General features: G+C 52.2%; 8 protein-coding genes and 1 non-coding gene across 9 annotated transcripts; 6 read left to right on the forward strand and 3 right to left on the reverse strand.

Moving 5' to 3' along the window:
* Positions 1-382: 382 nt before the first annotated feature.
* On the forward strand, positions 383-1,571 carry INS49_007841 (uncharacterized protein; the record flags this gene model as incomplete). Its single annotated transcript, XM_043168588.1, has 4 exons — positions 383-465; positions 527-611; positions 670-1,052; positions 1,106-1,571. 4 exons carry the CDS (start codon positions 383-385, stop codon positions 1,569-1,571), a joined length of 1,017 nt encoding a protein of 338 aa, XP_043026268.1.
* Positions 1,572-2,410: 839 nt separating this feature from the next.
* On the forward strand, positions 2,411-4,012 carry INS49_007842 (uncharacterized protein; the record flags this gene model as incomplete). The annotated part of the gene is made up of 1 exon (XM_043168589.1): positions 2,411-4,012. The coding sequence occupies one exon, from the start codon at positions 2,411-2,413 to the stop codon at positions 4,010-4,012; it is 1,602 nt and encodes a 533-aa protein (XP_043026269.1).
* A 1,882-nt stretch (positions 4,013-5,894) lies between these two features.
* INS49_007843 (uncharacterized protein) lies at positions 5,895-6,377 on the forward strand (the record flags this gene model as incomplete). Its single annotated transcript, XM_043168590.1, has 1 exon — positions 5,895-6,377. One exon carries the CDS (start codon positions 5,895-5,897, stop codon positions 6,375-6,377), a length of 483 nt encoding a protein of 160 aa, XP_043026270.1.
* Positions 6,378-6,401: 24 nt separating this feature from the next.
* INS49_007844 (uncharacterized protein) lies at positions 6,402-9,002 on the forward strand (the record flags this gene model as incomplete). Its single annotated transcript, XM_043168591.1, has 3 exons — positions 6,402-6,779; positions 6,846-7,311; positions 8,560-9,002. The coding sequence occupies 3 exons, from the start codon at positions 6,402-6,404 to the stop codon at positions 9,000-9,002; spliced, it is 1,287 nt and encodes a 428-aa protein (XP_043026271.1).
* Positions 9,003-10,727: 1,725 nt separating this feature from the next.
* On the reverse strand, positions 10,728-13,415 carry INS49_007845 (uncharacterized protein; the record flags this gene model as incomplete). Its single annotated transcript, XM_043168592.1, has 1 exon — positions 10,728-13,415. The coding sequence occupies one exon, from the start codon at positions 13,413-13,415 to the stop codon at positions 10,728-10,730; it is 2,688 nt and encodes an 895-aa protein (XP_043026272.1).
* Positions 13,416-14,764: 1,349 nt separating this feature from the next.
* INS49_007846 (uncharacterized protein) lies at positions 14,765-15,697 on the reverse strand (the record flags this gene model as incomplete). The annotated part of the gene is made up of 2 exons (XM_043168593.1): positions 14,765-15,292; positions 15,359-15,697. The coding sequence occupies 2 exons, from the start codon at positions 15,695-15,697 to the stop codon at positions 14,765-14,767; spliced, it is 867 nt and encodes a 288-aa protein (XP_043026273.1).
* Positions 15,698-18,460: 2,763 nt separating this feature from the next.
* Positions 18,461-19,294, forward strand: INS49_007847 (uncharacterized protein; the record flags this gene model as incomplete). The annotated part of the gene is made up of 1 exon (XM_043168594.1): positions 18,461-19,294. The coding sequence occupies one exon, from the start codon at positions 18,461-18,463 to the stop codon at positions 19,292-19,294; it is 834 nt and encodes a 277-aa protein (XP_043026274.1).
* An 88-nt stretch (positions 19,295-19,382) lies between these two features.
* On the forward strand, positions 19,383-19,491 carry INS49_007848. The gene has a single exon. It is a non-coding gene; the product is annotated as a tRNA-Leu (tRNA).
* Positions 19,492-20,084: 593 nt separating this feature from the next.
* INS49_007849 (uncharacterized protein) lies at positions 20,085-21,247 on the reverse strand (the record flags this gene model as incomplete). Its single annotated transcript, XM_043168595.1, has 4 exons — positions 20,085-20,091; positions 20,189-20,357; positions 20,411-20,985; positions 21,042-21,247. The coding sequence occupies 4 exons, from the start codon at positions 21,245-21,247 to the stop codon at positions 20,085-20,087; spliced, it is 957 nt and encodes a 318-aa protein (XP_043026275.1).
* Positions 21,248-23,576: the final 2,329 nt, after the last annotated feature.

Consider the following 23,576-nt stretch of genomic DNA (forward strand, 5'->3'; position numbering starts at 1 on the left):
TTATAAAATTGTTATATTTTATAAAATTTATTTTAATCTTTATTTTCAAATTAATTACCTAGCTTTAACTTTAAAGTATTATAATAAATTAATTTTAAATTATTTATATTAATAATTTATAATATTATTAAAGGCCGGTTTTACTAACTTTATTTATATAGCTATTATAAGGCTATTATTATTTGCTTAATTATAAGCTATTATTATATTTCAAACCTATTATTATCAACATTATATTATTTTCTTAACGCGGGGTGTTTAAGCATTTGTCACTATATAAAGGGACTAGATGCATATTGCTTAAGAAGCATATGTGTACAGATTAAAACGAGACCACTTATCTGCTAAGCAGCACAACGCAGACGGAACATTGTTCTCCACAATGGGTGAGACCGACAGCCTCTGGGGTGACATTATCCATGTCAACGGGCAGCCATGGCCATTTCTGAACGTGGAGCCAAGGAAGTACCTTTTCCGATTCCTTGACGCAGCTGTGTCTAGGTCATTTGCTCTACTTTGCTTTGAGTTCCAATGTCAATGGGAAGCTGCCTTTCAAGGTGATTGCCAGTGACGCCGGTCTTCTTGGAAGTCCGGTCCAGGTTTCCGACTTGGTAAGTCCCAATATATCGGCGACTCTATTGCATGACATGGTTACTGACCTTGTACCAGTACATCTCGATGGCTGAGCGTTATGAGATTGTCTTTGACTTCTCCGCCTACGCCGGTCAGGCCGTTGAACTACGAAACTTGCCCAAGGCGGGAGGGATCGGAACAGATGATGGCTACCTCAACACGGACAAGGTCAAGCGCTTCATGGTGTCATCAATGCCAGTCGAGGACACCTCAAGCGTGCCGGACACACTCCGTTCAAATGTCCCCTTCCCCGTCTCTGGCACCCCGAACACAATCAACCATCACTTCCGGTTCCACCGATCAAACGGCGAGTGGCAGATTAACAACGTCGTCTTTGCCGATGTCGACAACCGGGTTCTTGCCAAGGTGCCAAGAGGCACTACCGAGATCTGGGAGCTGGAGAACTCCAGCGATGGCTGGTCTCATCCAATCCACGTCCAGATGATCTGGTTGACTTCCGAGTCCTCGCAAGGACGGATGGCAACCGGGCTGTCATGCCCTATGAGGCCGCTGGGCTCAAGGATGTGGTCTGGCTCGGGAGAGGGCAGACCGCGATCGTGGAGGCTCACTATGCTCCATCGGACGGAGTCTACATGTTCCATTGCCACAACTTGATCTACGAGGATAACGACATGATGGCTGCGTTCAACGTCACGGCTCTATCTAACTGGGGCTGCAATGAGACGACGACTTACTTGGACCCCATGGAGCAGAGATGGAGGGCGAAGGCGTTCGGTGCTGGTGACTTCCAGGCAAGAACAGGCGCGTTCTCTGATGAAGCAATTGCAGCAGCGGTGAAGGAGCTTGCTGAAGAAGATCCATACAGCCATGCGGGAGACGTCAACGACGCTTTGGACAATTACTGGAAGGGACAGGCCGCCAGCGCCTCTGGTGATGCACAAACAGCTGTCAGACGTCCCAGGCAGTTTGAGGCTTGATGGTGGGACCGTTTTTCAGTTCAATATCTCTTCTCTATTTTTCTTGTTACTCCGAGTCTGCGTTTCTTTTTAACTTCTTCGCTTCTCTCCTACATTATTCTCAAGACGGCAGTAGGTCGTCAATTATAAATAGTTGAACATACACGCTATTGGATGAACTCATTTCGCGACACTTGACGTGCATCAAAAAACGCCACATGTAGTTCTAACTTGTCCTAAAGCCGTTTGACGGCCGGTGGAGCATTCCGCACTACTGCACAATTGAGATAGCAGCTTTGCAACGGCGGCCTGTAAGCGCTATGATTATTTTCTCCCTAACGGCCCGCTCGGAGCGTTCCGGAGAAGGGTGAGATTTGGCGGGTGTCGTCGAGCATGACGTGCAAACTCAAAACCCATGCTAGTCGGCACAAGACGGCGTCCCACAGGGTTCCGGGATCATCGAGCGACTCACGAAATACTCTAATCCGGCTGGCGACAACTCACCAGAAATTGTTTTCTCATTTATCTTGACTTCCGGATAAATGTATGCACGCATCCCGCGGGGGCAGCCTCGGAGAAGCTCCGGCACAGATTGTCGTCACGGTGGACAGCGTGATGGGTTGTCGCGGATGGCTCCATCACAGCTGCGGGATAATATCTCCGCCGACTCCTAATGCACTACGGTTCACTAGCTCTGACGACTACATCGGTGTCCCGCTGACACCTTCGTCAGGGAAAATGAGGGGCTCTTAAAGCAAAGCAAAACTCTGCGCTGGTCGCACTCTCTCGACCAAATTGTCTCCCGGTCCATTAAAGAGAGCACAACATTACTGTAGGGTGTCCTCGATCCGGGCCAAATGATGCCAACACCAACAATACTGATCGTCGGCGCTGGCCCCGTCGGCCTGACAGCAGCCCTCAGCCTGCACCGAAGCGGTGTCCCAGCCCGCGACATCCTGGTTGCTGACCAAAGACCTGCACACGATCCAACGAGGACATGGTCCAAGGCCATCAGCATGAGCGCGAGCACCCTCGAGGTCTTCCGCATCTTGGGCATTGCCGAGCGCTTCATCGAAGTTGGCAGGCCCCTGTACACGAACCACTTCGGGGGCGGGCTCCGGCTTCTTGACCTGAACTACGAGGTCATTGGCACCAAGTACCCGTTCAACATGGGAATCCCCCAGCTCCGAACGGAGGCGTTATTGTTGCAGAGGTGTGAGGAAGTTGGTATAAGATTCTCCTGGGCCCGGCGATTCACCAACTTTAGTCAGACCGAATCAGGCGTCTCGGCCACTTTCCAAAAGTCAGACTTGCCTGACAGCGCAGCGGATGACCACGTCGAAATCATAGAAGGCTCGTGGCTAATAGGGTGCGACAGCACTCACAGCGCTGTCCGGGAAGCAGCCGGGATCCCGTTTGAGGGGACCCCAACGACACGGTACACCTGGCTCGCCGACGGGTATTGCGACGTAGACACGCCCGGCATGCTTACCGTCAGGGACAAAGAAGGCAAATCCTTGGTCATAGCCTCGGGCGATGGCCCGACCGGCCGCCGGTTCATCGGAAACACCCCTCTGGTCCAGATTACCCCAGGCGAGCATCCTACTGCCCCAAGCGAGAGCGAAGTCCGTGAATGGGCAGTGAGGGTGTTCAGAAGTCACTTCAACTTCCACGGAATGACGTGGTCGTCCGTCGTCGGGAACGCGATGCGGCTCGCCGAGAGCTTTCGGTCCGGCCGTGTGTTCATTGCGGGTGATGCTGCGCATCAAATCTTCCCGTCTGGGGGCCAGGGGATGAACACCGGTCTCGTCGATGCGACCAATCTGGCCTGGAAGCTTGCAGCGGTGGTTACAGGTCAAATTGGGCCAGACCCGAGAGTGATCGAGCGAGTGCTGGACAGCTACACGACGGAGCGACGAGCATTAGCCGAGGCCGTGAGCCAGAACGCCCGGATGCAAATGCAAGTCCTATTCGAGTATACGGAGGACGAGAGGGCCGTCTCTGCGTTCATAAACGAGGCGCTCGGTGAGCCATCATTGAACAAAAGGTGGGCCCAGCGGTTTACGGGGTTCGGGGACCCGGTCGAGCCATACCAGCTTGCGTTTGATGGCAGGACGAGCGACAGCCTCGTCGGGACTCGAATCACACACATCGCGGACGACAATGACCATGCCCTTCTTGAGGCTACCCTAAAAGGTATTTTTGTCCTAGCTGCGGTAGGCGGGTCGGATCGCGAGGCCGGCGATTTCGGGAAGTTCAAAGACCTCGTCAAGACAGGCAAGCATGAAGGGCTGGTCCATGTGCTCGAGGCACCAGTGAAAGGCTTGGCAGAGAAGTGGAAACAAGTGAAAGCGATGCTGATCCGACCAGACTTTCGTGTGGCATGGGTAGCGAGAGATGATGACGATACCGACGTGAGCCAAGCCGGCTTGGCAAAGGTTCTAGAATGGTGGCTTGGCTAGATATTGTAAACAGCAATCTTTTCTCTTACCCCTGCCCGATGGTAGCCTCTCAGCCTGTCGCTTGGCACTTTTACTCACGGGATGTAGAGCTGTTTCAACTGTATGCCTTGTCTTTTGGCCGGCAGCTAGGAAGACAGGAAGGCAGTTGGCTTGATGGGTTGGTAGGTAGGCCAGGAGGTTGGTCGAAACCTCATCGTCGTCGATTATCCCGCGGCCGATTGCCCATTTCCGTTTATTCCAATCCCGGGCCATCCATCAACAGATTCCGTAGATGCCTCCTGAAACAGACATTAGTAAGGATGGTTGTACCGTTCAGAGGTGCTGGAGCAACCGGGGCGGCAATATGTCGCGGCTTTCCAGTGGCGCACCGTTGAAGACGTTCAAGCGATGCTATTTCCGAAAGATTTAAGAGCGTGTAATGTGGTAGCACCAAAAATATCGTCAGCATGTCCAAAATCACCAGTAATCCAGCTTTGGGATAAGAGCCTTCATTAGGCTCACGACTCCACATAATACCACGGTCTTTTGGCAGCCTACATGCATCGCAAGCGACTGGACCACCGTCGTGACCCAAGCGTGAGGCTGACGCAATCCCCTAATTCACTAATAGTAGTCCCCAAGTGCACCCTTGGGGAGAGGGCCAGGGAGGGAGCCACAGACACAGTGAGGCTCATAGGGAAGCTAGGGCCAGTGATTACCACAATCCAAAGACCACTTGGTGTAATGGTCAGCACGTCTGCTTTGTCGGAGCTCGGCCACCCAGAAGGTGGATCTACACCAATCCCGATTTCTACGACAATCTGCCGGACGAGTACGTCGTCTACGGCGTGAGAAGCAGCAAGGTGTCAGTTCGACTCTGGCAGTGGTCTTTAAGTCTTTTTTGCTTTTCTTTTTTTCCCCTCCGCCCCTCTTCATTGTTTGACCTTAGACTGCCCTCTGCAATCTGAGGTTTCTTACTGTTGACTCCGCATGATAGCCCAGCATGGCAGTCCAACTCACTGATATCAGCCATTGTGAGTCGTATTAGCTAGATGCAGTCGTCAACTTGCTGCTAAACGCGACCTGGCCCTCGATCCCCAGTGTGAGATAATCGAGCAACAGGGACAGCGCCTCCCCATATAAATCTTACTGGAATCCCCTGTCCTGCGCTGTCGTTTTTCTTATTACGATGTCCTCATTGTACTACATCTCGCTGGATTTACAAACGCCAACCATCTGTGTGCACGGCATTAGGATCCATTTAGCAGTGGAGTCCGCTCCGATAGATAAAGATCGAGAGGTTGTCCCACCAGACCAGTCCCGTCCAGCACACGCTTGAACCATCTGGCGTTTTCGAGGTTCTGGGCCGGCCACGGTGAATTTTACAAACGAGATTTGCACAAACAAGATTCAGGCAATGCTGAAGCTCCCACAAATTGCAGCCAACTCCTGACTCCAGACAACCTTTCAGCCACCAAGCTGAAGACACAACGATACACAACCATCCCTCACCCCACCCAACCTTGAGTTTCTTGCGTATGCGAGGACTGCGAATGTCCGCGAGAACGAGGTTGGTGACATCGCTGCCCTTCGGTGTTATTAAATCTACGGCTTAACATCGCGCTAACCTCCCTCCTTCTAGCTGACTCTGAGACTTCACTGTACAGCTGACCTGCGCCTTCCAGTCGACATTCTCCTGACCTCCATTCCGCCCCCTCTTGATTCCCCTTCCGGCGTTATGTCTCTGGACGTCGTTATCGCTCCTAAATGGGCCGCAATGACGGTAGCTTAGTCATCTGAGGCCAGGGACCAGACCACCAATGCTGCTCTCGTGCTCGATCTTTTCTGCGATGGTTCATTCAAGCCAAGGCCGCCACGAGCTGGAATCGGCATCGTCACCAACATGTGGCCGCCTTACAACATGACGAAGCAGCGCACGTCGAAGGCTTGCTCCATTCCATGCGGCTGTCGCTACAAAGACGATGAAAACAACACCACTGAGGCATTTGCGCTGGCTGAAGGAGCCCATGTTGCACTTGACCAGATCTCGAAAATCAAGAAGGATCCGAGCATCCGTTCTGATAAGATTGAGGTTACCTTTTGGTCTGACTCGAAGTTGGTGCTCACCGCACTGAGAAGCTCTGCTAGAGGTCAATGTCTCTCGAAGAAGATGCAACACATTCTCGACATCATCAAGCTCAAGACACAAGAGCTGCTGCATGAGCCGAGTGCAGATGTGTCTGTTCAGTTCCGCTGGTGTCCCGAGGAGTGTGTCGAGCCGCATGAAACAGCTGATCAGCTCTCCAAGGGAGCCAGAATGTCAGGCAGAAGCATGTATTCCCAAGCCCTGACCCTCTTCCACACCATGCCTCGTAGCAAGATTTAGTCAGCCCTCCGCCAATCACGAACTATGGCCAGTGATATAACGCCCGCCGCTCAGTCGTCTTCTTTGGGTGCCGATTGCTCTTTCGTCGATAAGGCTGGTAAATTTCACAACTCGGCGCTGAGAACCATTACCAAGAACCCAGTCATTGTGAACGTCTTGTACCGCGCCGCCAGCCCCTCCAGATTCTTCAGCATCGTGGGCGGTATGGTCGAGTGCCTCCCCTCGAACCTGAGGCCAACCATGCACGAGGCCATCCGTGAACAGAAAGATGCGAACAAGAAATTCCAATGTTACGAGCAGAATCCATCCGACGAGCGAAGCGAGCACCACGGGCTGTCTTCCACAAGCCCCTACCCTAACCTTTTTGCCCCCATCGAGATTACTGCCTCCAGGCTCCCGGCTGTTCATCAAGAGAAAATAATCACCGCAATAAAATTTTAGAAGGAAGCCAATGCGCACTTAGTGCAGGTTGAGATCGTGCGTCAAGTCCACCAATTTGAAGGCGACGATGACAACGACGGCAACGATGGCAATGACGGCAACGATGGCAACGATGGCGACGACATGGATCATGAGCTAGAGACTTTTGAGGAGCGCAAGTCGCAGGAGAACCTCGTAAGCCTTGACGAGCCCCAGGTTGCTGAGGAACCGACTGGGATCGTCGATGAGTCCGAGAACACTGAGGAGCCAGCCAAGACCATTAAGGAGCCCAAGGCTTCTGAGTCCAAGGCCCTTGATGAGCCTATGGATCTTGATGAGCTCGGGGTTCTTGATGAGCACAACCTCATTGAGGAGCCCAAGGGTGCCGAGGAGCCCACTCACATCATTGAGGAGATTCTTCAGAACCCAGAGATTCCAGAAATTCTTCAGAATCCAGAGGGTATCGAGGAGGCACGGCCGAGCCGCATGCGAGCTGTGTGGACCTGGGTCGAACGTAGGCTCCAGCGCCTGTAAAAATCGGGAAAAGCGGAGGCTAGGTCCAACTGCGATCAAGCATCTTGCGTTCCCACGCAACGCCAACTTTAATCGATGAGGACGAAGTTGCAAAAGAAATCCCAGATCCTTACAGGCCTATGGTCCGAGCTTGTGATCGCAGCAAGTTGGGCTGGGACCCGGGATGAGGTCGGCTTGGCCTTGTTCCGGGTTAGCATCGGAGTAGTAGAGCGGGGACATCTAGCGTGTCAGTCGCTCACGCTGATGAGCATACCAAGGGCACATGACCGTTTGAGAGAGCGATCGACTGGTCCATCCGGCCCAGTACTTTGTATTACCACAGTAAAGTGTGCGCCATGTCGAGGAAGTATTAAAAATTCGGAGCTGCGAGCTGTGTTTGCGGGGGAGTGGCGAGTGGAGTGCAGCGCGGCTTGGAATGCCGTGTGGTTCTTGGTGGGGGCGATGCGACATCCAATCATCTAACACCACCTGCCCCACTTCCAACGACGCCAGGAGACGAGGCTGAGTTGCCCACCCGCAAAGGCCTGCACGGAGAAAGTGCGACAGCAGGTAGATCATGGCGACTGACGAAACCCTGTTTTGATAGATATGCTTAGAGCTCAAGCTATCGAGTACCCTTGATATCTGTACAGATGTGCGAGAAATGTCAAATTCATGACCTGCACTACTTTTCACAATGCCAACCAATCGTAGATCGGGCTGCGCAGCCGCATCACCTCTTCTCCAGCGGTTATTAACCAATGAAGTCACGAAAGTGACCATTGTTAGGAATACTATTGGGCAGACTCATCATAGAGCGAGGTTCAGAACACGACGTACGCGGGTCCGGCAACAGCGTGCCGCAGAGTTCGGCTAGACGAGAGACAGCGAGATGATCAGCATGCTGCGAGCCAGGAGAGCTCTGACATGCTTGTGTACCAAGAGTGGCGGGGCTGCGAGATTGACGGTGCTCTTGGTAGCTCACATGTGATTTTTAACGTTGATGTTAATCAGGACTTGGAACGGTGGAAGTGTATCTATCTTGAACAATGCATGGTGATGTAGAGATGCAGGATTGGTAAATGTGTTGGCTTTGATTCATAACGTGGAATGATCATAATGATGAGGTGAGGTATGCTGAGAGGCTTCGCAATGTGACGGTACAATATAAGTCAGGCTGGACAGGTAGAACCAACCAAGAATTGAGGGTGTGTGGTGCAGCGGTAGCATGTGTACTGACACCCCACAGATGTGTGCGATAAGGTTGACATTGACAACGGCCGACCTCACAAAGCCGCACGACAAAATGAGTGCGTCGTCGATCGCAACAGCGGCTCCGGCTCCTCCATCCAAGTGTCTCGAGGTGCTCGAACTGCCCTGCAGTCAACCGGGCCCCAACCGCCTTCGACCCGAAGTCTCGATGCCGGTGCGAACCCAACCGCGTCGACTGCACATGTGAACAATCAAGAGGAGGTAATTTCCGTTGCCATCCATCAAAACATCAATGAAGAGGCGGAACAGCTTGAGGAGGGAGAGATCCTGGACAGTCGAAATGAGGACCACTCAGGACAGGAGCCAGTCAAGGGAAGCGCCGACCAGCGCACTGCTCTGCTGCTTCCGGAGCCGATGCGAGACTTTATGAAGTACGCAATCGAGAAGCAGCCCGAAGAAAACTGCATCCGCTGCGGGTGATGCGGTTGCAAAGCCCACGGTACGTGGACCTTCCAGACCTTCAAAGGTGACCATCAACTATGCAACGCGTGCAGCTGGAGTACTGCGGTCCGACCGATGATTGGGCGTGTGTGTGGGTGTGTGTTGGGGGCGGAAGGCCAGGGCGCAACCTCAGGGGTCATGTCAGGTGCCACGATCGATATGAGCGACGAGCGTATGGAAAACGCCAATACGGTATTAATGCTGTGTCGATGAAATATGGGGGAAGTGGGATGTCTGAGAGTGATCCATGTTCCTTCATTGTACGAATACTGGGCCTCTGCTGGATTTGATAATGGGAGGCATTTCATTTGTGAGAGAACCGTCGTTGCAGGTAGCGTAAAACGCTTTTTGGCAGTACCACCTGCACAGAAGCACCGTCCTTTTACCATGCCCACCGGTGTGCCATTGTCCCAAGAGCTTCTGCGCAGTATGTGGAACAGACCAAATACTGACTCTAGTAGTCTTTCAGTTATTTATTGCCAGGGTCTTTGTGATCCCATCCACGGCGACAATGTTAGAATCTGCGAGGGGAAAACATTCAACATTAGTTCCCATGATGGACTCTTGGGGCAACGTAGGAGAGTGAACTCGCCGTAGGGGCTGGCCGAATTAGAAGTCATCAGGCATAACAAATGTCTACGCCACCACACCTGCAGCCTGACACTGGTGGTATGTCTGCAGAGATTAAAGTCAGATATTCAGGTGTGAAGATATGATTTTACGCTCGTATTGCAGCCTCTTGAGCTACAGTATAATCCTGCTGATAGGAAATGTACATTCTAGAGAAGAAGTAGTAGCTAGGTCTAAACGGAGCAGAAGAGAACAAAACAAAGAAAGAAAGGCCACTGCTAGAGTCGAACTAGCGTCTTGCTGCTCGTTACAACGGTGATAGGTACCCGTCCAGCAGATTGTTGAACCGGGATTGGTGTATGTTATCAGTGAATCGAGGTTGGTGTAATCGTCGTGAAATCGGGATTGGTGTAGATCCGCCTTCAGCGTACTCACACGTTTAAAGCAGCCGTGCTGACCGTTACACCAAGTGGCCTTCAGGTTGTTGAAAATGCCCTGCTTCGTTTGGCTATGAACCCTGCCCCGGTCCGTGGTCCGTCCTAAGAGCATGCGCGCAATGAATTTTGTCAGCCTTGCGCATGGGCCGATGTTGTAAGTGGGGCACCACAAACACAGTGGATAAAATTGTCCTGTCGGGCAAGTCTCGAAGGTAAGCTGATGGCTATTCTGTTTCGACGTCTTGGATGAAGACTTTGATGAATTACGGGTGGGAGCAGTTGCTGTACTTGGTCCATTTCGAGCCACCTCGTGTCCAAACCGATGTGACTAGGCAAGTTCTCACCGGTACAGCAGTTGCTTCTCATCCTTTTCAAGGCCGAGTGGATACAGTCTACATACCTCTCAGACTCTCACCGAGGACCAGAATTTTACTGCTCTTTAGATCTTAAAAAATAGCACCTCAAAATGTGATCTCTTCCCGATTTGCTACCTGTAGATTCTAATGAAGTCATCAACACACTTTGTGTAGACCCTTCGCTGGGCAAGACATCAGCCTCGGAAACTGAGTATCACGCCCGGGTCTAAGGCCATGACTGTTACAGAGGCGTTGGTGAGGAATTCTCAAGTCTATATTGGAGACGTGAAGCCCAGCACAATGTATACCAGGAGGCAAAGTGGCTCCAAAATGCAAGTCTACTACTCAGCCTCGAGCGCTACCTCCCCACTGTCCAATCCCTCGCCGACAGCCGTGATTGTGATCGCGCCTGGGCCAGTGGAGCGTACAATGGCCAGAGCAAGGCCGCTATACGCCTTGCGCTCGAGTGATGGGAAGGCAGTAAAATCCGCCGGATCTCCATTGTCCGTCGCAACGATCTCACCCGGCCCTTCGACGTTGAAGCTTATTGCATTGTTGGCAAATGGGACAACATTGCCACTCTCATCCACAACGGTAGCCGTGATGAAGGACAGGTCAAGCCCATCGGCTTGGATCGCGGTCCGATCAGCGCTCAGTTGTAACCCGGCCGCATCCCCTGCCGTGCTAACAGTAGCATTTGCCCAGGCCTCGTCGCCTCTGTACGTCACGACGCTCACCTCGCCTGGCTGGTATACAACCTCGTCCCAGCGGAAGCGATACTCTCCCTCATCTCGCGCCTTCTTACCCAGTGATTCGCCATTGAGGAACAGTTCGGCACTGTCTGCCTCCGAGAAGACGTGCACTGGCGTTACAAGGCCAACTCTCTCCGGCCACGACCAGTGAGGCAAAATGTGCGCAATTCTCAGGTCCGGCCTCCACCTTGTCTGGTACTGATAGAAGCGGTCCTTTTTGAATCCGGCCAGATCTACGATACCGCTGTAGGAGCTCCGTGTGGTGTAGTACGGCGTTGGCTCGCCGATGTAGTCGAATCCTGTCCATACGAACTCTCCTGCGACGAAGGGGTTGGCGTCTTGAGCTGCAAACACCTTGTCCGGGGAGGAGCCGAAGTTTGCTGTGTACAGGCCGTAGTCACTGACCCTCCGCCCAACCGAGTCGCCGCCGGATGAGTCGTTGATCGGAGCGGAATTATAGCCTGTGACAGGAAAAATGTATGTGCCCCTTGTGCTAAGAGTCGAGGCGGTCTCGGAGCTGAGAATCATCTTATCTGGGAATTTGGAATGATACACTGGGTACAAAGGCTCCGTATGAATGCCAGTCATGTTTCCGTAGGCTTCTGTGTTTCTGATGCCGGCGCCCTGGTAGTTCAGGTAGAACAAGTCGACCGCCTCGCTCCAGGGAAGATCGGGGGTCGCATAATTCTGGCTGGCCGAGGACAAACGAGTCGGGTCCTCCTCGCGGAGGATATCGCGGAGACTTGCCGAGAGTGCGGCGCCGGTCTCATCAGTATACTGCTCACCAACCTCATTTCCGTAGCTCCAAACGAATATAGACGGGTGATTGCGGTCACGGCGAGCCATGGCCCGTAAATCTGCCTCATGCCAGTCATCGAAGATCAGGTGGAAGTCATTGTCGGTCTTTTTGCGCTGCCAAGAGTCGAAAATCTCATCCATTACAAGGAAGCCCATACGGTCTGTCAGGTCGAGGAGCTCCGGCGCTGGCGGGTTGTGGGAGAACCGGATTGCATTCACTCCCATTTCTTGCATAATCTCGAGCTGCCTCTCGGCTGCCCTGACATTGAATGCAGCACCTAAGGCGCCAAGGTCGTGATGCTGGTTTACTCCTTGGATCTTGATATGCTCCCCATTGACGAAGAGCCCCTGTTTAGGGTCATAGGTAATGGTACGGATTCCGAATCGAGTCTCGTAAGTGTCAACTTCGGTCCCGTTGGAGTAGATGCTCGTGATGGCAGCGTAAAGACTCGGCTCTTCCGGGCTCCATAACTTGGGGTTTGGTATCGTGATTGAAAAGTTGGTCGAGTGGCTGGCCTTTGCCTCGACAGCGACGGGCGAGCGTGAGGACTCAGCAATCTGATCTCCTAACTTGCCAGTTTGCGGATCGAAAGTGTGCACAGCCGTTACAACTTCGACCCCGTTGGCCGTTGACCCTTTATTCGAGACCTGTACGCTGAGCTCAACAACCGCTGAGTCTGAAGATACGTCGCTCGTGGTCACGTATGTCCCATCGTAACCGACATGTACCGAAGAGGTCTTCGTTAACCAGACATTTCTGTAGATTCCGGCACCTGGATACCAACGAGCCGACTCATTGGGGTTGTCCAGGCGAATTGCCAGCAGGTTTCCATCTCCCGGCTCAAGGTATGGCGTCAGGTCCAGACGGAACGAGTTGTACGGGTATGGCCACCCTCCAACCAGTTTTCCGTTGAGCCATACAATCGCATACGACATTGCTCCGTCGACATCGAGGTATGCCTGCCTACCGACAGCGGCTTCGGATTCCGTCCAGGAAATGTTCCGTCGGTACCATCCAACTCCTTGTATCGGCAGACGGCCCATACCTCCACTTACGACTGGATCATCCTCATCCGTATAGAACGGCCCTGCGATGGCCCAGTCGTGGGGCAGCGTTACACTCTCCCATGCACCGTCATCGAAGTCTTTTTGGAGGAAGGCAACATCGTTCCCTGGGGGGTCCGTATCAGGAAGCTGGTGTTTGTCGCTAGAGTTGACGATGTAGTCATTGGCGGACGGAAGAATCCATGGCTTGAGGACCTCCAGAGTTAAGTCTGCTTGGTCTGGGCGGATGTCGTAAGTAAGTCCGTCCGGATTTGTCTCGTTGCGTTGGAAACGCCATTCTGAGTTCAGGCTTATGCGCTCTCGTCCTGCACTGGTCTCATTCCGTGCATGTATCACACGTGCAATGGAGGCACGGACATGAAGTTGAAGCACGAGAAAGACGGCAGCAACAAGCCACCGTACTGTGGGCGCCATAACAAGATGGGACACCGATATTTCATGCAACCACGAGGACACAAGTTGGGCGGATCTCAATGGATAGGAGGTTCAGCAGCATTCCATTTTTCATCCGAACTTCAGTGTAATTCACTTCCCATCGACGAATCTTAAAAGTCTCGCTGCGGAAGAATTACTAGTGTATATGAGGGGTAGGATAATAGCCTAAATCTGGCTATGTGAGGTACCCGCTAAGTGGAGAACCTGGGGCACCCTTGGCATGTCCTATTTCGGTATGATGTAGCTATTTCGGCATGATGTAGCCCGAGGAAAACAGGTAGGCTCACGATAGCCTCATCTCCAATTGAGCTTGTGCGGATCCACATTCGAAATGACATAGTGCTCAGGGTTCGGGGTAGACCAACGGTCTGGGTATCAGAACGTGTAACCACGTGGCTGGGATGTTAGTGTCGGCTACCGGTAGGACGTTGCCTTCTATACTACCAAGGTTCGACCGGCACTCGACGACTTTCTGGGGCAGGCCCTCCTTTTTAAGGATACCACCCAGCCATCAAGGCCAGCGCCGTCCTTTCATGTGACCTTACGAGGCCTCTCCAGAATCCATGATCGGAGATTTGCCGACTCGACAGCAATGCCATGTTCGCAACAGTTTCCAGCTTTCATCCCATTGTGGGACAATGCCGACGTTGTATTTCCAGCAGCTGTCAAACCGGCGAACCAATCGCATCTCCCGTCTCCAGATTTCCATGGACCAGGACCGAGGAACCCGTCGATCAATGCCGGGTTTCCTGACAGGTTTAGCTGAAGTGGGGTGTCATCCAATGCCTCCGGAACAAAATGCATCCCAAGTATGCCCAAGGACGAAATGGTATCACTCCATGTTCAGGCAATAATCACTTATTGACAACCGCGCACCTCAACCGGACGGCTGACTTTTTTACAACTCGGGACGAACATAATTGTGAATCGAGACCCTATGACGTGTGTCGCCGGACGCCGGGGACCTTTAGTCGCGGCATTCAAGCATTGCTGTGGTTTCCAGAAGCCAAAGGGGCAGTAAGAGAGGGGCGCAACAATTCTACCACTGCCAACGATTTGGGGTTAGGTTACATCGAAGCAGCAGCCACACGAGGCCCCGCTAACCAGCCAAGTCCTTTTCAACTGCCTAGACATAGACATATGCGAATTTTTGCCTTTGCCTCGGCAAGTTGGTTGTACAATGAGTAGTTAAGATTATATGGCCATGTCGTGTGACTATCTGCCGTCACATCACAGGGAATAGAAACCCGAATACTGGACCTTGCATTTCTCATTACGTCCCCACAGCGCCCACCGCGGCACTCTCCCTGGCCGTGCCCATCACTCACTTAACAAGCTGCGTTGGGGTTCAGTGGGTTCCCAATGCTGATCCCAAAATACGTAAGGTGAGCAAGGTTGATGCCAACCCCTCCATTCCCGATGCCGTACCCCTTCTCGCTCTGGTTGCAATCCTGAGGTTCTTGTCCGGTGCACTGGTAAGTCCCTTCGGCCGTCGAGGAGTCGTCGCTTTCCCAGTACTCGGTCGTGTGGTGGCGATATCCGTCCGACTGGGGTGGAATCTGCGGGACGCCATCGTTCGAGTGAGTGGCGCGGATCATTGTGTTTGCGCCTGGGAACACCGTGTCGACGTAGTCTGCGTACGCCTGGTCCCCTGTGCGTGGCTGCCCGTAGGTGTATGCAGTAAGCGTGAAGTTCTGGCCCTTGAGTGACGCGGCGGCCAGGGAAGCAAGAGCGCCGCCCATGCTGTGCCCGGTAACAATGAGCTTGTAGTTGGGGCTCGCAGCAAGGCTTGAAGTCAAAGTGGTGACAATGTCATCTTGGACAGAGACGTATTGCCCCAGATAGCCCTCGGCGCACTGCAATACAGGTCATGTCAATAAAGAGAACAGACGACATCAAGCTGGAATTTATAAGGAACTGACAGTACAACCGAGGCAGGATATGCCATCGGCGGCGGAGCATGACACCAGGGTCTGTTGCAAGTCTGTCACAAAGTCCTGGACGCTGGAGGTCCCCCGGAACGACAAGATGTACTCCTGGGCACTGTCGTCACGGAACAGTGTCACCTGAGTATCGGTCTTCTGGTCATTGAACATCTTCGCGACACTCGAACCGAAAGGAGGATTCGTGCAGCTTGAGCTGTACGAAGCCGAAGCGAAGCGCGCGTAACGAGAGAGTTGGTCGTAGACAGTGGTGCTAACTTGTGTCTTCTGGGCGAGCGCCCCAGTGAGCAAGAGACTTGCAAAGGTCAGAGAACGCATTGTCGGTCTTCAAGATCTGGGTTTCTGGGCAAATGGGCGTGGCAGAGCGTGCATCTGAGAATGTTGTCACAAGCGCACAAGTGCAAGGCGAACACTGTCGGGCTCGGAGATCTTATACACGGGCTTCGGGCACAGAACGTCATGTCGGCCTATACGCCAGGGGGCTCGACAAGTCGAACATATCCCAGAGGACGATCCGTTTGCCAAGTCAGGCTAATCAATAATGCTCCGGCCGTTGCGCCCTCGAATGCAACATTCCTGACTTGTATGGATGGGTTTCCGTATCTGGCCTAGAGTGACAGCTCCACATCATGGGTGAACCCAGCAGGAGGACTGACAGTCGTCTCATATTTCCAGCTGATGAGGGATGCAAAAGCATTAACAAGGATCATGTACACCGTACCTCCGAGGTCTGCCACGACCTGGGATCGAGATATCCGAGAGTCAGGCAGCGCCCGCACTCTCTTCATCAGGATACGAAGTCCGCGGATCTAAGCCTCCGCGACGCAGTGCTTTCCCTCCAGCCGCAATGTCCATGCGAGAGACAGGACAAAGTTACCGAGTACGACCCCCCGCTACATCTCGTGCGTTCCAGAACATTCTTGCTCGTGCATGTTCTTTCTCATCCATGTATCCTTGGTTCTTTGTGGATGAAAGGAAGCAGAAGAAATCTGTTCTACGCATGGAATCTTATTGAAACAATCCACGGACTTGATTCAACCGATGTGGCCTTTCTTGTCTGATTTCGAGCTTCAATGCCAGGCATATGAGATGACAAGTTGAAGCAGCAGAAGGACGCATAACCCGGCATCAGTGGTTGAAGCTCTGACAAACGGGTATCTATGCCCCTTAACTGTCAGTGGCGTTAGCATAGAAGATAGTCTCAATAATTTCGTACATTATAGGTGCATGTGGTTACCTGCTATTTTCTTTTCAACACAACCTTGCTAATGATCAAGCCGCCCAAAACAAAATCTCGGATATCGCGTATAGCACTTTAAATCCTGAAGACTGGCCCAGCCACTTCCCTTTCCCAGCCTTTGTAATACCTGTGATGCGGTCCGCGCTGCCGCTTTCGTGATTGGCTTTATCAGCTGCGCTGCACTAGCAGCCTCGTAGGTCCTTAGACGTACCTGATAGACGAGCCTCTGGGTATCTTTTCCAAATGCCGTACAGTGATTAGTAGGTAGTGACGTGTACTATAGCCTTTAACTAAGGGGGTAGTGCAGCAATAGCGAGCTAGGCGCCTTTATGCGTGCTGGCTAACTATAGCTATGATGCCCAATTTGGTTTACTGAGGTTATACTTAAGGTTGGTGTGATTTCCTAGGATGCTCGAAGGAGAATTGTATGTAATTGCTCAGGTAATTATAGACCATCTGTATTTTTTTGAGTTCCTCTACTGAGCCGGAACAACGATAAGTGTCCCATAAGGACGAAACAGGGTATTGAAATTGCAGCGAGATCCGCTATGCAAGGCTTTAGACAGTGACCTTTTCAATCTTCTGCAAACCAGTGTTCTGAATTCGAGTACCTCCGAGGAGTGGAAGAAATGGAGTACAAAAAGGACTTCTTAGCGCCAATGGGGAGTTCCCAGACACTCGTCAGCATCGTTATCGATTCAAACGATATATTCGTTGGAAGGACAGATCTTTCAGATGACCCGAATCGGCTTTGGGCCCTGCGAGGGGTGAAATTCACTCGCCAAAACGCACGAATTTCGACCAGTTCCTTCGAAGCATACGGCTCAGGACCGTCAAGATTTGAGGCTCTCTCTTCTGGTGCGAATCGTGTTCTGGAGCTCAATCGCCTGGCTGTTCTAGGAAGCTCTGCGAGAGTCATTGTCATGTGTGGCTTGAAAGTGCAAGTTGACATGATAGCCGCCATGGGATCTCAACTCGTCGGCCCTATTACGATGTCCTTGAGGGATATCAGTCACTCTGTGTGGCTCTTGCCTGAAGCCCAAGATATCCGACAAATTTCAAGGATATTTATAGGCTGCCCAGAACCCGACATCTCTGTCCTTGTGCATGACAGAAATTCCGTGAGGGGCATCACAGATGTTTTCGATTGGTTAGTGCGGTCACTGGTGTCCAACGATTGAAATTCGCTTTCTTTGAGAACGTCAAGTTCTATTCAGCTCTAAAATTACGATGCAAGCGCGAGCAAAACGGGGAGATACAGCCGATGAAACTGGACGACCTAGACTCAGAATCTCGAGAACGGCTTTGGCGTCGTGGTTTTGCGACGGATGCAGATATTCTTGAGCTTGAAAAGATTGCTGGATCTATATCCCGCGGGTTAATTTACCTAGTCGTCGTCCTCAGCCATGACACGGGAACTGCGGGGCCCGAGACCAGGACTGCACAGCCAAGTGACTCAACTTCTCGGTCGCGGACAGATGGCGCCTCGCTACACGGGCGACCCCGTGTTCAAGACCCCGAAGCTGTGCCAAAAATGAAGATCTTGTGGGACAGAGTCCATAATGACCACCTCGAGCGCATTGGCGAGCTTCGATGGGCGCAGAACGACCACCGTCCGGTGACAGAAGACCAGATGGAAAGTTTTTTTTTCAAAGATTCTCTACCGTCTGTGCATAGTCTCGAGAAGAAGATCAACATGCCCTCAGACCTCTCGATCCCATTAACCAAGAGAAAGCGATCACCAACCCCTGACCGAGGACAGGATTCGGCACCGCCAAGTGCCAGTCCCAAGACAGCGCGCATAGGCAAGGAGACCTTCACCGGCCACACATCAGCTCCTGATGAACCAACTGATCGTCTCACAACTGCGCATACTAGTCCAAGCCGCCCTTCACAGCTGGCTGTGCGGAAAGCGCATGCACAGACAACACCAGGGAAGCGCATTCCCGCGCCGCGGGAGACCCAGGCCGAGCACCGACACTCCCATCCCGGCTCCCGTCCAGCAGACGGGATCTCGTGCCAAAGACCCTGCTATGAAGTCTAGCCAGGACCAAATCGTTCTAGCAGCAGAGAACAACATATTGGAGGATCCGGTCATGGACCTGTTGGCTGAGGTATTAGGGGAAGATGAGAACGAAACTTTGACCGTCTTGGCCGCGAACGATCGACACACGATGAGCAAGACATCAGTTCAGGCAGTAGATCAACCGAAGCAGAGCCTTCGGGATGGCTTGTTAAACGGCACTTACGAGGTCACACCGACAATGATGGCCAAAGATGGACATGTCGCCTGGCTCGCCCTTTCAAACATTGACCATTTCCCGATACCGCTCGATTCCACAAGTGACAATCAGCAGGCATTTCGCATCAAAGCCGATCACGTAAAGCCCGGCACAATTCATACCCATCGAATACTAGGTAATACCGACTTGTACGAGCAAAGCGACCCGGCTCTCCGGTTAGGCATCCAATATTGCCAGGGAGAAGAAGATAGCGGGCAGAGGTCTTCCTGGCAATGGGCTATGAAGAACCCTTCTCGTAAAGGCTTGTTCCGTATGAACACACTGGTTGATGTATTGGAGGGTATACCGACTGAAGCTACCAGAGCAAGACCCCGCAGGTGGTGGCGATATTATGGGCTTGGTGAGAAATACATAAGCCAGTATAATGACTAGATAGGTAGTGCTTTCGTCTGGCAGGATCCTTTGAGAAATATACGCTACTTAGGTTGTAGTTGCAGCCATAGTACAACGATTCAAGGCGGGCAAGATGGCCGAGCGGTCTAAGGCGCTGCTTTCAAGAATCAATTCTTCCCCGAAGTGGGAGCACAGCAGTATCGAAAGATGCATGGGTTCAAATCCCATTCTTGTCAACCAACAAATTCGAAAGTCCTTTTTTGGTCCTTTTCTCTACACCATTACTAAAATACTTCACATGAGTCATTATAATTTAGCCGTCTTATCATACTTAAACGATAAATATAATATAAAAGTTAAGGCTGGCGGCTGTGGGCAGGTTAGTTGGGCCCGTGCAGGGCCCTGCACCGGCCCCCTTATCGATAAGCCCATCCTGCCTTATAGCTGCAGCCCAGAGGGCCTGTGGGAGACAGCCTGGGGGTCGCAATTATGTGGTTTGCATTTTTGGAAGAGCAGTCTGAGTAAGTTTCTTAGCAGAATCGGTGGCAGCTGTCTCTTTAGATAGGAGCCTCCGTAACGCCAGTCACTAGCCCCATCGAATTGACCCATTCACCGTACGCCCTGCAGTGCCTGCCACAGGGCCCCTCCAGAACCCTCTCGCTTTCTTTCCTCTGTTTTCGTCTCTAGGCCAGCCTACTCTTTAAATCCACATAATTTAGTGCATATTTCGAGCCTTCGTGCCGTGAAGCCCAAGTGACGTAGTAATAAATTAAGTGGTATCAAGGTATTTCTAGCCTATTTATGTGTCTGGTTCTGAGTATGTTTTCCCTCAAGGGCTTAAATATCAGAAATGGCACCCAAACCTCACCCACAGCTTTTAATATTGTAGTGGCAGCTCTGGATCCCGTGATACTTAGCATGATCGTGGCGAACGGGTTAGGGGATCCCAATGCCACATCGACATCTCCCATGTGAACGAGTATGATGGCAGCCATGATTATGGCAAGCGAGCCATTGATGGCAATCGACCAGACCATGGCCCGCGGGACGGCAGATTTTGCCCGCCGCGTCTCCTCGGACATATGAATGACGCCATCAACACCTAGGTAGGGAGTAGATTAGCACAGAATATCGCTCCAAAATCAGAGACCGCACCTGTGACACTGAATATGCATGTCAGCATGCCTAGATGCCATGACACATAAGGGTTGTGGTCCCATCCCGATGCGATCATTGGTTTCAGCAAGAAGCTTGCATCATGCCTTGGTGCCATTACCACGAAAACGACGAGGACGAGGACGAACAATCCGACATGTAGTATACTGGAGATCATCTCGAGCCAAGGAATCACCCTGAAGGCGTACACACTGACGAGACCCTGGAAGGTCGCACATGCGATGACCAAAACCGATGTCTTCCATCCGCCGGCAACATATGTCTCCGAGTTAAGGGTGATCAGGGACTCCAGCTGCACGACCAAGACATTGGCGAGAGCCGCCTGGAGTGCGACGTAGCCGAACCAGGCAGTCCAGCCCTGTATCCAGGTCGCGAACATCTTGATGCGCTCGGGCGCCATGTGCCAAGTCCAGTGATACTGTGCTCCCGCCACCGGAATCATGGACGCCATCTCCCCCAGGCAGGCTGCCTGAGCAAGGGCTCCGACAACGGCGATTATCATGCCGAAGAACAACGTTCGAGGGCCACCGTTGATGAGCGCAAATACCAAGTTGCTGTGTAATTGATCAATCTCAGGATCTGGAGCACGAGGTTTGCAAGTTGGGCTTACACGCAAACTCCTTCCCAGGCTCCCATGTAGGCCAGGCAAAATGCGAAGAACTGGGCAAATGAGAATACCCCCCTCACCCTCGTGGTTCTCTCCAGGATTGCCTCCTCTTCTGCGCCATCGCGTTTGATCGAGACATCGGGCTGTTCTTTCCGCTTAGTAGTGTCGCTTCGGGTGGGCCATAATTCTGTGTCCTGTGTTTTGTCCATCGTGCGGCTCTTTGGAGGAGCAACAGAGTGGTTGCACAACGTTGGTGTCGCGTGGGTGTGAGGAACTCAAGGGGACGGAGTCGATTAGCAGGATGCAGGTTGGGAGATAAATGGCAACGGCCAGGACCAAGTTCCAATGCACGATTATCATTTCTCATCTGCGCCTGGGGGTCTCGGCTCATCCAGGCCTGCAGGCCTGTGGATCACCGACCAGGATACGTTCAGTCTTTGCCATCAGGAGTGCGACCGTCACTCGAGAGTGCACATTTCATCGAGTCCTCGTATTCATGGACATTTGGGCGTTGCTGGGCATCCTGCTACCTTGGCTTCACCTTTGTTCCGAAGCATAATCTTTTGTGTCGGATTATTAATAGGACGTGCAATCACTACGATGTACGCCAATGGAGGCAAACTCCATCAAGCCATTGAGCAACTTTATCTCATCGTCTCAGTACGAAGATTCGCCATACTTCCTGATCTCACTCCTGCAGATGTTCCTCGGCCCATACTGTGTACTCAACCCGCGCCACAAAAGCCTCGCAGACTCGGCCGAAGTCTACATGGTCCGGAGATCATATCGACTGGTTATTCAGGCGGGTCCCTCCTACCTTCTGGCGAATCGGAAGCTCCGCATCCTGAGTGCTGGTTCCGACAAACTGCCAACCCGATCTGGGGGCTCTCTTCACCGGTGAATTCGACGCCTGTTTGAGAAGTTGGCTGATCTATCCAGAAACGGGTGGACGAAGTTTCTTGGTACACTTGGACGAATAAAATTCTTCTCGCTTCTGCAAGAGACCCGAGGCTCCCTGGGTCCCAGCGCGGCCCGGGATTCCTTCCGACTCCGGCCCTGAGCGGGGGGGAGGGGGGACATCGCCATGCTAGAACTCGTCGAGATGCGGCACGGTGATGCCGCCGATTCCATGTCAGAACCTTTTTCCATCGTACGGCTTTCGCATGCGATGAGATGCTTGAAGGGAGATGAGTCACGGACAGGTACCTTTCGACGAAACCCAAGACTACCTTGGTAGGATGAGTACCGGGTCGTCCACAGAGTACTAGTTGAATTATTCTCAACATTCATGGAATGAATGACACGGATATCTCCTGCATGTGTAGGGAGCTGAGCCGAATCCTACAGCCGCCCTCGCCAACAGCTGATCGCTTGACTTCATCCCAGCCTTCACAGGTGGCTGCGGGCTTTGGAAAGGTTGACGTGCTCCCTGTTGGATTCATTCGGAACCATGGGATGACACCATGTCCGTTCACCGTGGTGAGCCGGTGCCAAGTGCTTAACAGTGTCATCTTATCCAGCTTTTAAAATGTAAATGGGCACCGCATTCTCAATTCTGTCCTCCACTGTGGATCATGCTAACTCTTTTACTTAACACAACCTCAGTCTCCGCGGCATGGAAGCAGTGCATCCTGCCATATTTCCCTTAACCGAAGACGATCACGCTGCATGGGTGGTTGTCATCACAATCACTTTCTTCGTCTACACCTTTGGGGCTGTTACAGCGAAGCTTTCTATACGGTACAAGGCGTCGGGGTGGAGGCCGAATGATACGGTACTTGCCTTTTAGGGCTCCTTACTTTGTTTGTTCAGTCCATTTGTGTCGTTACATCTTGTACGAATGGCCTCGGAAAGCACCAAGACTCGGTGACATCAGAGAAATTGGACAAATTCGATAGAGTATATCCTTTCCTTTGCTTTGAATTACCCTCTACTTGAACGCAATGTGATATATCCTGCCAGGGCATGGCTTTTAGTTTCAGTATGCATCGCTGCTTCTCAACATCGTCACCACAGCCTGCAGCAAATCTTCAACCTGTCTCCTCATCAACGACATCTACAGCTTCGGAAAATTGCGTCTGGCGAACCGCGCCCTGTTTACAGTCGTTATCGCATGTGCAGCGATAGCAATCTTCGGTGTTGCTTTCGAAAGTGCTCTGCCCATGCCATGGTCAATTGACGCTTCGTGCCGAGGATATGCGAATGCCTACCTGTACAATGGCATCACTAACATCTTGACGGACATTGGCCATACTTTGCTGCCGATTGTGATGCTATGGCGTGTCCAAACAGATCATCGAGTGAAGCTGCGCATTGCGGTGCTCTTCGGAAGTCGGATTGTGTGAGTTTTCCAGGACTCCACCACGTTCCTGGGGTCATTGGCATGAAATGCCATGTCTAGTGGCAAGCCAAGTCTAACAATGCATACGCATCACAGGGTCCCTTTTCTTGTGCTGCCCTCTCTTGTGACAGCCCAGCAATATTTGCAAGACCACACAGACCGAACGTGGAAGGTCGTCACCCCAACCATTTGGCTCC

Source organism: Diaporthe citri (genome assembly GCF_014595645.1).
Source record: "Diaporthe citri strain NFHF-8-4 chromosome Unknown scaffold_3, whole genome shotgun sequence".
Taxonomy (NCBI): Eukaryota; Fungi; Ascomycota; class Sordariomycetes; order Diaporthales; family Diaporthaceae; genus Diaporthe; species Diaporthe citri.